We start from the raw sequence: 18,076 nt of genomic DNA on the forward strand, positions 1-18,076 counted from the left end.
TATGAGCTCGCGGACCATGGGTGGGGTCATGATATTGCTCTTTAGGGGTTTATGATCTGACCCTTTAGTTGCACTGACCCGTATTGTCCCGAGTGTACTAGGCTAGTTCATTGACTTTGTATAAAGTTGCTAAAATCAGTGGGATTGCTCAAAAAATTTCGTACCAATGACAGCAAGTGCTTGAATGTTCACATTCTGAAAACACTGTCTGCTTCTTATAAACAAGCCCGAAATTACCTGTGCAAAGTATGGAGCTATTAATGTGTAGTGGTTTCTTAAACAAAAGCTACATTTTTTCCTCTCCATTAACTGTCGGCAATTTGTCACAAATTTTCCATGTTTTGCACACACGCATTCCCTGTGCATGAAGGAACGTTGTGCAAATGACACACAGTGAAGACAAACTCCTTAGGAAAAAGCTGTTTGGATCAGAATTGAAGTCATAGTTCCTTATGGAGTCCCATTGAGAGGAATTTGTCTTCCTATGATGTTCCTGTTTCACAGGATGAGGACAGACAGACAGAGCTGTATGTTGTTCATATGGGGGCAGAGCAGAGAAAATTTTGGCAGTCTTAGGTGCACGCTTCTCTAGTCCTAGGTAATCTGCAGGAATCCGTCCTGCTGTCGTTTTTCCAGATGGTTCTTGTCTCGTAGTCACAAACATCTTGTTCTCGTTGCAGATATTCTGCTTTTGAAATTCTGTGTGGTTGCTTTCATTTGTACATCTCAAACACGTCATCGTATTTCTGTTCTGCGACTATATGAAAATAAGGCTGTGACTCAGGGTTCTGATACGTTCCCTTTGGGTTACAAGTTTAAACCTACTCTTAGCAAGATTTTTTCACAATTTTCCCAGATTTCAAATTTTGAAGAAAAAAAAACCTTTAAACCAGTGGTAGGGGTTTGGGTTGGTTGGCTTTGAAAGCATGCCGTGTCGCTTCCCCAAACAGCTGTGCTCCTGACGGGAGCCCCTCTGCTGGCCTGTGGATGCTGCCCAAGTAGAAAACGGGCAGATGAGGAGGCAGACCAGTACAGATTTCTGCCAGACGGAGGCTCCGTGAAACGCCCCAGAATGCGACTGGAACGTACTCTCTCTTTTTCAATTGTGGGGAACGTAGGCAAGTTCTAACCACAAGGTGGAAAGTTCTAGGTCAGAAAATTACATTCAGGGTGGTAATATTTCCACAGAACCTTCTATTAGTATAACGTATTTCACTCTGCTAAAGCAAGAGATTTAGCTGTAGAACGCTGGGGACCAATACTCCTCAAATTGGGTTAATTCAGATGGCCTGCGCTGGACGTCTCTTTGATGGACACACTTGACATTTGGGAAAATGAGATTCAGATCCAATTCCCAATCCTTTTTTTTTCTTTTTTTTTCTGACGCTGGTCATTCCCCCCTCCACCCTCCACCCCGAATCGGAACCTCTGGCTTTGTTTAGTTGCTGAATCTCTTCATGAATGCAGATAAGCAACTGCCTGTGGAGCTGATGTCCACACGGCTTCCTCGTGACTCAGGCGGTGGAGCGCTGCTGGGCAGCCCGTTCAACTGTTCAACTGTCCCCTTTCCCCGGGGCCGAACGCTCCCTGCTGCCATATGCTGGCTGCGCGGCGGCCTGAGGGGGCAATACTTCCCAGGCTGCTTCTGCGACCTGCCTGGCGGTTGCTGGCACGACGGGCTTCGCTCTGCCAAACAAAGCAAGCAGAGCATCAAAGCCGCCAGGTTATACCGGCCGTTTTCCGGTTTCACCACGGAAAGTTAAAAACGAAAGAATTTCCGCAGCAAACGGCCAGGGCTACTTATTATTTATTTCTATTTTACTACAATACACCTGAGCATAACCTGAAACTTGCGTCAAAATCAACAAGCCTTACGGTACTTTTTTTTTTTTCCCTGCTTGGAAATATAGTGTACAGTGATCATCCAATTTTACTGTCTTTGCCTGGGGACCTCGCAGAATGAATGCTGATGAAATAGTCAATTGATTAGAGACAAGCAGTCTTTCAAAAAGTCCTGAACCAAAGAATAGCTATTTCCCACATCTCTCACAAATACCAATTAATATTCCATAGTGAGGGTGATATCTAAAGGGAGAATAAAAAAAAAATAACATGAAAAGAAAACATAATTCTTTAAGCCAAACATAAAATATATTTTACCCTTCTGCTGTTGCTTGTGATGTTACAGACTGTATTCTAATCCTAACCAGCAGCCACCCGGGGGAATTTAGAAAGCAATACCTGCAGGCTCTCTAATGGCACCATCTTATAAGTTGTAGCAAGAAAGAACTGCCAACCTTAAAACTGAAAAGGCAGTGTCCTTTCTCATTAGAGTCACACAAGCTAAATCCAAGCAGTAGGTAATATCAGCGAGGATAATTGCCAAAGAGTTATCTCTATCGCTACATCTGAATATATATTTCTGATGTAAAAGAGCTTTGTTTCCAAAAGATCGCGTTAAAAAGGCGGCATCAGAGTTCTAAGACAATTAGTTTATGCACAAAAATTTGTAAAATATGCAGCTTATTAGCTTTCCCGGCCATGCTTCCTACAGCCCTCATTATACAGCGGTAAACGCTGAAGGCTGCCAGCTTGCTCCATTGTCTGTGGGTTGTACAGAAGGCATTTTTCTCCTGTGCATAGCAAGCACCTTTCATACTTCTGCAGTTACACATTTGCATACAATGCATTCTTCCCATTTCCCTCACATGATAAAAAGTCCTTAAAACGACTCATGAGCAATCTAAACACATTGTTGTGTTACATGTGGTGGAATATTCAGCTGTTCAGAGATATTGACTCATGCACATACTGCACGATATTAACATTTTTTAAAGATTTCATTAACTTTCTAAACTATTTACTCTGAAAATTGCATTAAGAACTATGTAACATTTGGAAGAAACAATTCAGATTCCACTTATGGAGCTAAAGCTGACTTAGTGTATCAGAGGTATATGAAAAGATTATTTTCCTGGTGGGAACAGGAAGCAGTTCCTTGCCTTTTTCTGCTCGGCACCTCATAATTTATTGTAGTGGTTATTTCCTCCTCTTGACCAAGGTGCTCCGGTTTGATTCTTTCAGATCCCTTGATTAAACCAGCTTTCTCAGCTGTTAACTTTCGGTTTAGACTATCAGTTCCTTGGGGCTGCGCATTTCAGTGACGTTACATATGACTCCTTATATAAAACAAACCAGCAAAACCAACAAGTAATACTTTGTTACTCTAATATTTTAGATTACTTAAAAAAAATGGAATATGAAATATATCAGTGGCAGTTTATTTCAGAAAGAAATTGTCTATATGAGTATATAAGTGCACATAGGTGTTCATACATAGGAAATAATGTAAACAAACCCCGAATTCTTGCAGATTTGTACTTGTCCTATATATTGGTGTGCCGGCCTACACGCTTGAAGCTCCTGGAGGGTTTAGACTGGTATGGCCTATTTTGAGTGCATACGCATAAGAGAATAGTCATATGATTGAAATTTAGGCATCCACATTAGCTGGCTAATTTAATTTGGATTTCTCTCTGGTCAACGAAGAAGGAAGGGTCCCATGAGAGGACAATCCTGTCTTCCTCCCTGAGCAGAAAGCTAGTGCGACTGGGTGTCTAATTTAGCCAGTTGAGCCTAAAACTGCGTTGTCTGAATAACCCTCTTTCCCTTCTTCCTTACCTTAATCATCATAAACAAGATCATGGCAGCATCACAGTATTTCACTACTTAGAGTCAAATAAATTACAGCTGGGAAAGACAAATTACCCTATTAGTTAATCTTCCTGTCTTTCTAGGGTTTTCCCTTCGAATACATTATCTGGCATCCTGTGCAATAGAGTGAACTCTTCAGTGAGGAGGATTCGGTTATTTCCCTTGGGGAACTATTCCTCCTTGTACAGTTTCTCATTGTGAGGAAGCTTTTGTTGTTGTTTTTCTCTTTGCAGAAGATTAAGTGAAGTCTTGTATCTCTCTGTGTATTTGTATGGTTCTCATCGCCCACGTATCAGTATTACACCTGTAAAGTACACAAATTTTCTTTCTCGTTTCTCCCTCTAGGAGTGGCTGTATGTAGGATTCCACTATAGGTATAGTAGAATACATTCTGGCCTTCCTGTCTCTAGCACGTCAAGCGTAAGTTGCCCATTTTTCCTTAGGGGACCGTTGTGGCCCATATCTCTACCCCTTGCCACGCTCAGGATGTCATCTTTCACCTCCATTAATTTTTCGTCACTGAAAGGGGTCCACCGGACACTTAGCAAGCAAATCCTTTTCTTGTTCTCACATGCTTTCCTTTAAGTGTGGGAAGGTCTCCTGAAAAACCCACACGAGACCTCTGTCATCTGTTCTCAAAGCAGTCCTAAAAACCCCGTCGTGATGCCTACGGCCTGTAGGCACTGGGGGTAGTTGTGCTAACCTGGCAGCGGGTCGGTCAGGCGGCAGCACCGCCGTGTGCTGACAGCTTTGCTTCCCAGGATGGTTTCCATCCTCTTGTCGTCTCCTTGTCTCTCGTCAGTTGTCTGCCTGCCTTTGTCTTTCCTGGTACTCGGCTCTTGGAGTCTTTGGGGAGAGGACTTTCTTGCATTGTGAGACCCGATCCACGTAGCGCGCTTTTAGAGCTTTGGCAGGGATGTAGAAGGTAGGAGTGAAACACCGTACGATCTGCAAAAGAAGCCCAAAACGCTCATACGAACATACCTACGTATATATGTGTATATCTGCATAGACACCAAGCCGTGCAATTTAAAATCCCGGTGATAATATTTTCCGCGTGGATTTTGCATACGTTAGCAAGTTCTGAAGCGCGTTCCGCGCATTTCTGTTCCATATTCTTTATTTGGCTGATGTAATCTCTAATTCTGAGATTTTGTGTTTAGAAATGGTCCCCTATAGAATAATACAGGATGATGAGGCTTAAAACTATGGGTTTGTATTTAAAAAAATCAGCGGCAACGAAAAACAAATAAAAGTAAGTTTCTTCAGCTTTGAGGCAGTAATGATTTACATGTCAAGAAGTTATACGGGTTTTTATGAGATTATTGCAGTTTTATTCAATAAAAAATAGTTACCATGACAACAACTGTCATGCTACCTGAGAGATTATAGCAAAGAAGGACAGGGAAGAAAAGGCTTCATTTTGGAAAGAATGCTTATCTGACCTGCTGCATACAAACAATGCTTTGCTTTGACCACTGCTGACTGCAGGGCTACTATCAGCCAAACTGGAAATCTAGCTAGAGATTTCGAAGCACAGCGATCCTCTTAGAAAAACAAAACAGTTGGTAAATAATGGTGGGTCTTTTTCATGCAAATATACTCTTAATGCCCTGTCGGATTGGTAATCAGATCTTCTGAATGAAATGGACGCTTCAGCCTGTCAAGATTTGGGAAGAGTAGGAGAGAAAGAGTGAGGGAGACCAAAAAGGGCATCAGAAAAGCAAATAAAAACCAGAAGTCCCTGGGAAAATGATAAAACATGGTCCCACCAGGTTTCACTATGGTCCCGTTTTTTATTTTTACCAGCCATTACAATCTTTCAACAAAATGGTTGCTTCATTGAATATGGATTCATGTAAATTTCTGGCACCGACTATGCGTTACCTCCTCTAGAACATACAAGTTTGATTTTTTTTCTTTTTCTTTTTTTTTTTTTTTCTTCAGCGCACACACTTCACTGCCACACCAAAAAATTTGCTTTCCTGCTCCCTCTGGCAGCATATGCATTTTTCTTTCTGACTAATGTGTGGAATCTGTACCCTGACTTGCACATAAAAACACAGCCAAACCAACAGAAGAGCACTAGCTGAGCACACACATCTTATTTTTATGACGGCTTTTAATCTTAGTGTGCCAGCAAACACGGGTGTTCTTACCTCGCCACGTAACAATACTTGTTTTGTTAATTGTGTCTCTGATTGCTAGCCTGATGCAAAGAGAAACTATGAAACCTGACACTTACAGAGTAAAACAATCAGCAATGGTTAATGGCTAAATGACGGTAGAAGTGTTCGTTAATTAAAATCTCTTGAATCTCTTTGCAGTCCATATTTAATCGCCGGGTCATTAGCATTGCGAAAGTGTATCTTAGAAAACAACGCAGGAAGTTTTTTAAGCGAACGTCTTAAAATTTGCCTCATCTATCGAAAAAATGGTTTTGTTTTATATAGGGTAATATTGGGTACATAAAGAAAAAAAAGAAACAGTGATTATGTTGTTGGGCCAGATTATATAAAACTGCTATATTATTGTAATTAGGACAACAGTGACTTGGACTATAATAGTGGCTTTCTTGTAAAAATGGCACCATTTCAAATTTCTAGTCTCTAGCTAAATGAGTTTGTTGTAGCATTGACAAAGAAACAAATACAAGCCAAATGCAGTCAAAATTAAACACAAACAGAAACCTTAGCTGTTTATTTGCTGGGTAGAACCCAGAATGTTGTTTTTCAGAGCATTTACTTAATAAATGCTCTTGCCTGCATTCTTACTGCTTTTGCAATGCAAAATTTTTATCTTTAAAACTTTAAGCACATTATGCATGTAAGAAAATCTTTATGTACATGTAGTTATAACTGCAGTGTCTGTAGTGGAGTAAAATCCTACTTAAATATTGATAATCCAAAGCTCTAGACCAAAGCACAGAGAGTTCTGCTGCGCTCAGGAGATTGCCTAAATAACAGCCATGGTGGCTGTGAGCTCCTTTTTTGTCTGCGCTACTTTTCACCCTCAAGAATCTGCCAGTTCCCCAAACCTTTTTCTTCGTGCTTAATTGAAAAGGGTTCTGTGGCTTGTGGGAGTGGGGTAGGTTGCCGCTTCTTCAGGACCCTGAGCATCCTGCGGCCGAGCCAGAGCACCACTGATGTCCCGACACCCTCTGCAGCTGCAGAGGGGACAGGGTTTGCTCCTTTACATGCTTCTTCTTGCCAGTACGAACATATTAATGGGGCACCTTTCACACCTGCAGAAGATTTGCTTCAAGGCATAAACCAAAAAAATTTCAAATTAAAGGTGATAAAATTCAAACTACGCAAAAGCTTAACTAATTTCAATAGCGGAAGTAATTTCTTTAATTTCTGTTTCCTGATTGCTTACGTCTTTCATAAACAATTTTCATCGATAAGATTGCCGGGAGCAAAATACTGCGTTTGACAGACCTTCGCAGTACTGTGTATGATGGTCGGAAATGAAGTGCTGAGTGGCAGAGACTGGCAGTGTAAGAAATTGATTTCTAGGAGCTGGGAGAGTGTTTTATTTTTCCATTCCCTTCATTAGTTTTATTAAGTGAGATTATAGTCACACTTCAAGTGACCTGTAAGGGAAAGAAAAAGAAGGGTATGCTATTCCGCCCTCCCCCCCCCCCCCCATTTGTGTGTATAAACAGTGAGTGGGAATACTGACTATTATTTATGTATTTTTAATGTATGTATACATTTCAGATAAATTGGGGGGCTCAATAAGTGATTAAATTACTTTATATCACACAAAAAAAATCTTGAGAGCTGAGTGTCAGGATTGGAAGCAACGTGAGACACCGATTGCCTCTTTTTATTGAGGCACATTCGACTTTAATGTCTAATGAACACTTGGGATAAAGGATGCGTTTATCAAAGAATCAGCATACCGATTTAAGTTTTGAAATCTTGAAATAAATATCTATAAAAGTCTTCAGGAATTCTCCAGTGAAATAAGACAAGAATAGACATTATATATCAAATCTTTCTAAACAAGCAATGTAATTATTTCTGATGTCCTTTGAAATGAGAGCCAGCTAGGCAAATCAAACACAATCTCAAAGAAGTCAACAGTTTCACTTCTCTATTTTCCTTTGTGTATAAAGTATATCATGGAAACAAAGTGGAACAGCCTAGATGAAATGCTCTTACAAAAATTTTCAGTGTTCTGTGATGAGCCTTATCTTATTCCAGCCCTCTTCCATTGTATGATGTTCTGCACAAACCTCTTCTGTCTTAGAAGGTTACAAAACAACAGTTGGATGACAGCAGCGGCTCCCACGGACGCCTGGTACCTCACCTGCCATTTCAGTTTGAGTCCAGCTGAAGAAAGCACTGACCTCTCCGTTCGTATTTGGTCTCACCCGTGGGACAGCAGCTGGGAACTGCAGGGAATGTCCCGCTGGGATGGCGGGGCTGGAGCCTGACTTCTGCGAGAGGGGCGGTACGGCTCGGCTGAGATTGCTGTCTGTGGGAGCAACAAAATAGAGAACTTGGAACCGGTGTGTGAGTTACAGAAGGCGAGGCAAACCCCCTTAAATACGTGAGACAAATCTAACAGCTACCTCTTTTCATGCTTTGCAACGACTGTGGGCAAGCCACAAAGGGTCCTTTTGTTCCTCTGTTCCTGCAACATCCAAACTCAAGCTTCCTGCATACTTCCTTGTCATCGTTCCCCGTTTCATTTATTTTCTGTAGCACGTGCCATGGCCTCTGAGTGTGCCCCATGGTCGCCTCCCTGGTACTGTTTTTATTCTCCTGTATGTGAAGGAGGTCGTTCAGGATATCATCTATAGGCTGAGGCTGCGGTACTTGCTACGAGGCTGGGGACCACATTTGTGTCATCTGTCCCCTTTATCATTTTCACTCAAAGCTACCAGGCACTGCCTCTTAGCGTCTGGTGTACAGCAAAATCCGTAACTGGTCAGACAACAAACTTCCGATGTTAATTGCTTACGAACTAACCGTCAAGTTGAGGATAAAGTCCCATTTCTCCTGCCCAGTGGCAGGTTAAAGATTATTGTATTAAAGCTTAGGTAGAAGATCACTTTTCAACATCGAAAACAGTTAAGCTTCAAAACGTAAACAGTTTACAAGTTTTTTAAGAAGAGGTTCAGCAAGCATCCGTCAAAGATAGATGCAACGTAATATCAGCATTGCGTTCCTCATCCACGTGGATTCTCCTGGACCCTGCTGAGCAGCAGGAGGGGCTGGTGGGGCACTTTCCGGCCAGATGGGGCCATGCGTGACAGCCAGTTGATCTGCTTCCCTTTGTCGCTGTTGTCTCCCTGTAAGAATGGATAAATTTATGCCAATAGCCAAAATAAATGACCAGTACAAGCCGTAGGCATTTTTTTTTTCTCTAGTGTGATGTATTTCTGCAACCCATGTTCCCTTCTCGGGGAATTATGCCGTTATTGCCATGCAGGAAACCCTCCATGACTTCAGCCACCGCAGAACTTCCACTCGGTGAACGAGGTGTTATCCATCCCTCTAGACACTCCCAAATCCTGCTGACCCCGTGTCTTGCCTTGATCCTGGAAGTGGCCAGGTGGGAAAGCCTGAAATGGGAGCTACTGGGTGATATGCAAATTATCTCTCAATATGCAAATGTCCATCTAAATAATTTGCACGTATAGTAATGCACAGAACTGCCCAAAGCCGTGGCAGCAATGTGCCATGCAGAGAAGGAAGAGAGCGCAATCCAAGGACATGCCAAAGGGATCAGGGATCTCCTCCTCCTTTAGCTTACCGTTCTGTCCTGAAGCGTGGTGTGATTTGGGTTCAGCAGCACCCGAAGCGCCAGAGGGAAGAGGAGGCGACTTTTATTGGCATATCCAGAAAGGGGGTGTTTTGGTGGGTGCTAGAATTCTTTTCCTTTCTGAACATAAGAAACATGATTCAGTCCTTAACCTCTCTCCTACTCCTGCTTTCTCTTCCGCTGTAGATATTGCCTTTACTGTTAGCCTAATTAATGTCATCATTATAATTTTAAGTCATCCAAAAAACCCTCTCTGTAACCTGCTGAATTTCATTCAGTTTTGCTTCTTACAGAAATGGAAAGTGCTGTGTTGCCTGAGAAATAAAAAGGGCGATTTCCTTAATTTTTTCTTCTATTTTTTTGGACAGAGTGTGGAATTTATAACTCTGGCTAGACAATGGCCCCCTCAGTGGCAGAGGCTCATTTCGGAGACAATACGTGTTGTCCTGCCTCTGTCACTGTGGCCACATCAAACCGTTATTATGGCTGCAAGCCAAGAGAAGAAAAAGGAGCCCTTTTTATTATTGCTTTTCTATGCAGTCTCTGTAACTCGGCAAGGTTCTTTCAAATGTGATTTTGCGAATCTTAAATGCAACATATTATATTGTATTATTAACCTTGTATTTCGTATCCCTTTGATATGATTCCTTTGCAAATGCTTGAAGTCTACACAGATCTATCAGGTAGCTTTAAATGCATTCTACAAAGAACCCTTAAATAATACAGCTGCTAAAAAGGTTTTTCCTTTACCCAGAAACTCGGTGTGCTGGCATATATCATCTTGAAGGAAAATGTTTTGTTTGTGTTCCACAAGTAATATTTTAAGTTGTTACTGATGTTTTTTCTTCTTTCATTATTGTCGTACACCTCACGAATCTCTTTAGAGTTTCAAGGAAACGCTTTTTTCTTGCAAATTAGTTTTTGAATAAGTTACGCAAATTTCTAGGAAGAGTGTAAACGTTAATTGTATGTGTTCTTTTTATTTAGGCACCTTTGTAACTAAAGTCACAGCTACGGATGCAGATGACCCAGTTTATGGAAACAGCGCCAAGCTGGTTTATAGCATTCTGGAAGGACAGCCTTACTTTTCTATCGAGCCCCATACAGGTAGGTGACTCTGAGAGGGAATCTCCGGGTTGCATGTACGCAAGTGACCGTGCCTCTTGTGTATGTGATGTACTTAAATAAGGAGTGTAAGGAGATGTCTGTCAGGATTACCGAGTGGTAACGCGTCTCACTTGTATCCCGTCAGAGACTGATCGTGTGAAAAGACAAAGAAAAATCTGATAATCATGGTAATGCAAGTAATAGTGATGCTAATATTACGGAGGTTACCGAAGCAAAACTGAAGGTAGTGGAAATTCCGTGTGACGGTAACTGATTAGGGATTGAAAGACTCTGCCCGAGGAATTTAATGAGCATAATGTAATTTTCGATGTGAGACTAGTATTTCCAGTGAAAGAAAGTACAGTTTAATTTGTGAATTTCAGTGAATGTATTGGGTGTTTTCATTAAAAAATATTTTTCTTTCTTGATTGAATGGATTGGGGGAAAGAAAGAACACGATACAGCGTTGGTACGAAGTTTTATTAGTGTGCATTTAGGATGGCTTTATTTCTCTGTGGTTGTAAAGTCTTGAAAGTTATCTGAAAGAAGTGCCAATAAATCCATTTCCTCTTGTTTCCTGTACATACGTTGTACTTACAGCAAATTCATTTAGTTACGTCTGAGAAGTGTTTTTTAAAGCGATTTGATATTATTTCTTATATTCTTTCACCTGTTACTAGAAGCTGTTTTTAATCACTGTGAGCCAAGCAGCTGTGATCTCCCAAGAACAAAACCATAACTCATTTTCTCATTTTAAAACATACAAAAAATCACCTGAATTTGTATGCAGGCGTCAAAATTCTTGTCTTCGTGCAGATTAGCAAAATTATGAAGTAAATGTAAGGAGAAAGTATTAAAGAATGCTTTTCACAGCTCAAGCGTGCTAAGTTTCCTCACCACCCTTGAACAGAGTACTTTTAGACTCTTCAAAGTCTGGAACTTCTTTAATTTTTTCTGGTGGGAATGCACAGGGAAAACTATTTCCCTTTGCTAGAAATGCCCGAACTTCCAGGGACTTTAGGTAAATCGTGTAGGTCGATAAATATTAATAGATTAATGCATTAATCTATTAAAGTGTTTTCTTCTGGTTGAAGGACAGCTATCCTAAGGGTGGAAACAATCTCTGGAACGTGATTCGGTATTTTATTTTAAGCTACATAGAGTTTTACAAAGAATAACTCTAGCACAGCGCAACGGAAGAACAGTAGCTTGTTTCAAAAATAAGTGCAGTATGTCAAGAGGGTGTTATTAGTCGAGCCCCTTAGTTAATGCTGGCTGATTTGTAACAAGTCATGTGGAAATACGACTCTGAACAGACCCCTGACCATCAAGCATGAAAACGTATGATTTGGTTTTCTTTAATATTACAGATTATTGCACGCAGTAATGACTTGAGTTAGCTGTCTTAATTAGAGGGGGATTAGCTGTCGGCTCTTTCTCAGTTTCTGCTAGGGAAAGATAGTGCTTTAGCAGAGGAGCTGAGAAGTGTATTCCCCACCTACACAGAAGACCTTTCACTTCTTTCACTCAAAAATAGCCTGAAAGAAATATTCCAAGAGTAAAAAATTGTTTAATTTTACTCAGGTTTATTATTTATATTGCATTGCAACCTTATGCCTAATCCAATGAAGTAGCTGTTCATCACCTGGGAAAGTGATGTCTGTTCTCATGAAAGCCAGAGAAAACTCCAAAGCTTTTTGGTGAACCTGAAAAATCACGATTTTCCTCCTTTTTCACTAGCATTAAATTCCCCCTCCTTCGTTTCCAGTTACAAATATTCCTTTGAGTAGCAATACAGTTACCATGAAAATGACGTGTTAGTTTCTAACGGGAATTTAATCATAAAGAATTCAACTGTGGCTTTGCCACAGTCCCTGAGTAAGTGCCTACATATTATGGAGCTGCTTCCGAATGAATAAATGGTTTCAGGTTCCCCATTTTTCGAGATCTATGGAGGACATCAATTATGTTCTTCTCTAAGCCATTACAACTGAACGAGTTTATGTGCTCGGGCCGTCCTCTTGTTTCTTTTCCATCTCTCTGTACTGGCTTTCTTCTGTAGTGCAACTACCACACTACTCTTACAGCTACCCACCAAACAGTTTGTTAAATCTGGAGAGTATCCAGTTGTTTCTACTATATTAGATGGATCTGTCCATTGCTTGCAATGTTTTAAAATTTGCGAAATTTGTTCTTGTGTCTGAGGTGTGTCCCATACTGAATGCCAAATTGTGTAGAGCCCTCCAGCGTACGTTTGTTTAGAGTATGTAAACAATCCATAGCCATAAAAGTCTAGTCACTTAGCAAACCAGATGCAGGTAGTCATGTAGAAACTGCAGCCGTGTGTTATACAGGGTGAAAAAGATTCCTCGAAGACCCAGCAGCCCTACGGTTGTGGTTCTTCTGAAGAGAAGCGGTGATTTCAGAAAAGCTAAGGAGCTAGGCAGTGGATTGTCTTGGCAATACCAGAATTTTGGAGCAAGGGTGTCATAAAGTTTATTACATACCAGAGAGAGCTTTATGGGTTGCTACATGCAGTCTCTAAATGCCGATAGTGTTATGCTAAGATGCTTTGCAGTAGCTTGTGGCACTGTATATTTCACCGTTTTAGAGGTAGCGGTGCATAAAACATGCACACTAGTTTAGCAGCTCTATAACTTGGGTAGTCGTGCTACTCAGGAGCCTCCGTGACAGTTTTCATGTGGGAAGACGTTTGGGTACCATTGTGACAGTGCACAAATTACAGCAGAACAGCCAGGTCTAGCAGTGCCTTACCCGAACCAAATCAAACCTGAAGGTGATCCTCCAAGCGTGGTAGATGTTTTAGAGTTTTGGGGGGGTCTGGGGGGAGAGGTGGTGGGGAGAAGGTGTTTATAGCTACATTTTCTCTGTGGTTACATGTCATTAGCTCCCCTGCTAAGTTGAAAGCCTTTCCAATTTGTTTGAAACAGAATTGTTTCTGAACACAGATATTGTATCTAGAATTGTCTTTCCTAAAATGGCATCACTCTTTTAAGAAATGGCCTATGTTAAAGTGATCTGCTTAAGAATGTCGATATTTTCTGTCATACATGGCAGTTTATCAGATGTTATCAGAAGTATAGCTACTTAGAGCTGATCTACTTACTATTTTTCTAGATGACTGGCCTTTTATTAGCTTTGTTTATTGGAAATTAAGACTAGATTTAGATCTGTGCAGCTGCCAGCAGCAGGGCAGCCATAGACAGGCTGTACTGCCTATAATTTTTTCTGGTTCCTGGCTCAGACTAAAGATTGTCTGACCTTGCTGCTTTGTTTTAGTGGTACGCTGAGAGCTGACCATCGGGAATAATCCCAGTCACGTCTCTTGATCGCTCTCCCTTCTGTAGTGCTGTGAACAAAAAGAGGGAGCGAAGGTGTGGGATGTGGCGTTATGCCTACGGCAGAAAGGGTGGCTACACCGGAGGGTAAACCCGAGGAAAGCAGTTGCTTGCTCTTCTGCTTTTTTGTTCCTACTAACTTAACATTAACTAGGTGTAGTCCTTCTCTGAATCACACTCTTGGTTGAAACTCCGGCGTTACTCTCAACCTCCTCGCTGAAACAATTCTGTAATGCTGGGTGCACAGCAATAAGTACCGGTAAGTGACCCATAAAACAATAATTTTCCATTACGTTAGATGAAAAATGCATATGTTTCTGCAGGTCTAGTTTGCAAGTTCTTCTGTATGAGTTATAGACACATGAAAGAAAGTCATTCAGGAGTTATTTTTCATTCAGTGCTCTGAATATGGCTTAGGGTAAATGCTTTTTTGATGGCTTGTTCTGAATATTTTTCACTTTTCGTTGGTGAATTTTAATATGACCACTGGTTTAATGGGTAAAGAACAAACATAAATAATACATTACGAAGATACAAATTCAGATTTTCTATGAGAGGCTCAACGTACAATGTGGCGACATCAGATTCGTAACGAAACTTACAGTGGACTAAAATATAGTCCATAAATCATTATCGTTACATCTGACTAACTGACGTCAGGTTTCCTGAGTAGTGTGTATTATCTGTAACGGTATACAAGTTGCACGTATTCTCTCATAATCCACGTAACGACAGTCAAAATGCTGGGGAAGGGAGTTCCTTAAGACTCAGAAAAGTAGCTAAAGTACACTTCTCACTTTTAAGCTTTTTCAAGAATATTAAATCATGACTGTCAGCTTTAAAATAAGATTATCATAATGGAATGTAATACGAAGTTACACTGTGTTCTACAATATAGGAATGGCAGAGAAAATACATTTTCAGCTTTGTCTGACTTATTTACATTTCACATGAACTTAAACAATGTCACTCCTACACATACCTGAAATATAGTTATGTGAACAAGGCAAATTACACCACACGCCCTGCTGCACTGGAAAACATATTGTATTATTCAAGCATAAACCCTTACTGTGTCTGAAAAAATAGTGCATATAGTCATTTGGTAGAAAGCCAAAGTTCAAGTTAGTAAAGGTGAGATGAATAGAAGAGTCAGGAGACCTAGCCAAATGAAGACTCTCCTAATAAAACATGGATATTTCTTTGGAGAGTGAATAATTGATCTTTTTTCTATACCTAGCTTTAGCTTCCAGGTGATGGTGCACGTGCTTCAGTCAACAGACCTTTTAATGATTTAGTACATGGCCCTCTCTGGACCACGGTGTTGAACCCTGTGGTTCTGAAATCAGACCGTAAATGAGTGGGCCTAGGAGGAATGAAAGCGATATTCAGCAGAAGTCAGGTTTGAATCTTTTATTGGAATTTGCAGTCTTTATTATCTTCCTCCGTCTAGACCTTGAAGTACAGTCCAGCAGAATAAAAACAAGGGAGGCAGCAAGAGGAGAAACGACAGCAACTTTTGACTTAGAGACATTTTTGTGATGTTACAGACTATTTCTTCTATCTGGTTGCTAATGTCCAGTTTATTAGTAATGGTACGTATCAGCGATAGCACAAGCTGCCCTCAGAATATTGCACGTAGTACTGATGAGACCCATCTTCATAAAAACGACTACTGAAATGCTGAAGAAAGTTCAAAGCAGGGTAGCCAAGGTGAGAAGAATATTACTTATAATGAAAGATTGATTGAACTTAATTTGTATAAACTGGGTAAGAGGTGATTAAAGGAGGATATGAAATCACTGCACAAATATTTGAGAGATGTTAATAAAAGAGAGGCTCGGGGACTGTTCCTGTAATTACTCCTGATAAAATGACAGGGTAGCATTTTCAAACGAGAGAGACGGGAAAACAGGTTTGATACAGGAAGTAATCTGCAAGTGTAAGGGGAAAGTAATGAGCTGCTAGCAACAGAACTAACTCGTGTTCAACACAGCCGTTCTGGAGAGTTCAGTTTCTAAATAGTTTGGATTTAAACCCTCCTGGGATTATTGTAGAGAAAGAACTTGTTCGGCATCAGTCGGAGCCTGGATTGAACTGCTGCTTTCCAGCTCATTTTGCTAACTAGTGCTGTTGTGATATCCTTGCCAATTACTGCAGGCGTAAAGTTAACTAATCTTCTAACTGAAGTCAGTGCAAGAGGCATGAACTGGGATGGGTAGGTTTGGTCTTAGCAAGTGAGGTGCAGGAACTGGTCCCCTAGAGGAGAAGGCAGGTGCGTGCAGCAGCGTGCAGAAGGCAGGGCCGCGCGGCCCGCAGAGCCACGTTCCCGAGGCAGCAGAAGTGGCTCCAGCACACACAAGGCTTTCTGGCGTTTACGGGTGGCCGCTTCCGTTACAGCACCTGCACCTCTGTCTTGACGGCATTTGATGCACTTAGGCGCAATGCCGAAAACAGGGTCTGTTTTCAAGCTAGTATAAGCCTTTTCCTGTCTTTGTGTACTAAGTACGCTGTGCAACCGTAGGAGTTGCATTAAGGTGTTTCTACAGAGGTTCTTTGGCCATTCTGAGAGTTGTCTTGGTGACAGCCCATTAGGAGAGAGAGTTGTACGGACAAACCGCCCGTGCAGCGGACCCGAGGGTCAGGCCGGCAGTTCTCGCTTTTCACTTGCAAGTCTAAGGTGCGACTATTATGGATGAGGTATGTGGGATTGGGTCCTTCAGTAGCAGCAAGAGCTGTCTTTTCTGATTAATAAAGGAAGCATAAAATCGCTGCAGAGACATTTGAAAACAGGTATGATGGTCCATAGTTGGTAAAGACAAGTGGCTTAAGGTCAAGAAAGATTGGCGTTGGAAAAAAAGGGATTTCTGCTTCTAGAGTTTTTCTAATAATAGTAGTAACAAAGAAGCTGATGCCACACATTGCTTGCATTTCAGAGCAATGCCTCTATCGTTTTAGAAAGCTAGCGAGATAGTTAGGACTTAACCAATTTTCCTCACGCTGAGTAGGAAAAGGGCTACATATCCAAATAATGTGCTTCTGGAGACTGAATTAGAGAAATTTGAATTACACAGCTAGATTTGGAAAGCATCTGAAAAAGAATCTAAGGCTACTTTCTGTAAAGTGTCTGGTATAATTATGGGTATTAGAGGATCATTACAAATAAAATCCTAAGGAAGCAAGGTCATAAAAGTGCAGTGCAGAATGTTTATTTACTGCATTCCTTCTCAGTTGGTGAGAAGGGTGATCCTTTCGCTATGCCATTGAAACTTGGTCCCAGGGAAAAGGGAATGGCTGGTAAGTAGAGATGAAGGCTTTTTACCCCTACGGTAAAACCCACATACAAGTTCATCTGAATTAAAAAGGCAGTATCATAATAGGTGTTATCCAGTCGATTCCTGTATCACATTCTTCAAGGGGAATACGTGTAGTGAAGGGTAGGTGGTGTTAATTTACACTTAACGGCAAACTTGCGAGGTCTGCTTCGGAAGGAAAGCGGGATCAGAAAACACAAAACCAGAAATAATATGGGCTGAAAAGGAAAATGCAATAAATTGTAGGTTGCAGAAGAAACAAGAGAATTAATAAAATGATATTCGATCTTCATCTCAGTTTAACAGAACGGCAGGCAGCGCCATCTTCCCCATACAATTTTAAAAAATAAACATGGTAATAAAATACGTACACTGTTAGCTTCTCTCGTAAAAATACAAAAATGGCACAGAATCACTCCACATAAAATGGTGTACCATAGTATTCAGCTCCTCACCTAGTGATTCTTTCTGTTGGGGCTGATGTCTTTGACTTGAAACACATCTACATCTGAATGTAGTTCAGACGACTCCTGTCACTGATAATTTTTCTGGACAGTTAGCCAACTTTGCTCGAGACTGCAGATATTTCTCTTGTCTTGCTAAAATAAAAGTCCTACGGCATTAGAGCTAAATAAGAAATGAAGATATTTGACGATAGTTTTTATTAAAATGATGATGATTTTTATGAAGGGTAAATTGAATTTAAAATAGTGGCTCGATGTGCCCGTATCACATCATCAAAGAACTAGAATTTTTTTAACTTTCAAGAAAGTTAGTTGTGATCTATTCATTTCTTAGGAATTA

General features: G+C 40.9%; 1 protein-coding gene across 1 annotated transcript in view; it reads left to right on the forward strand.

Moving 5' to 3' along the window:
* Positions 1-18,076, forward strand: part of CDH8 (cadherin 8) — a gene marked incomplete at its 3' end in the record, with an annotated part of 135,971 nt that overhangs the window by 46,509 nt on the left and 71,386 nt on the right. Inside the window, exon 3 of the mRNA XM_082489127.1 lies at positions 10,480-10,599. Coding sequence (XP_082345253.1) covers positions 10,480-10,599 — 120 coding nt within the window. The remainder of the gene's footprint in view (positions 1-10,479; positions 10,600-18,076) is intronic.

Source organism: Vanellus vanellus, assembly GCF_965231255.1.
Source record: "Vanellus vanellus genome assembly, chromosome: 12".
NCBI classification, from domain to species: domain Eukaryota; kingdom Metazoa; phylum Chordata; class Aves; order Charadriiformes; family Charadriidae; genus Vanellus; species Vanellus vanellus.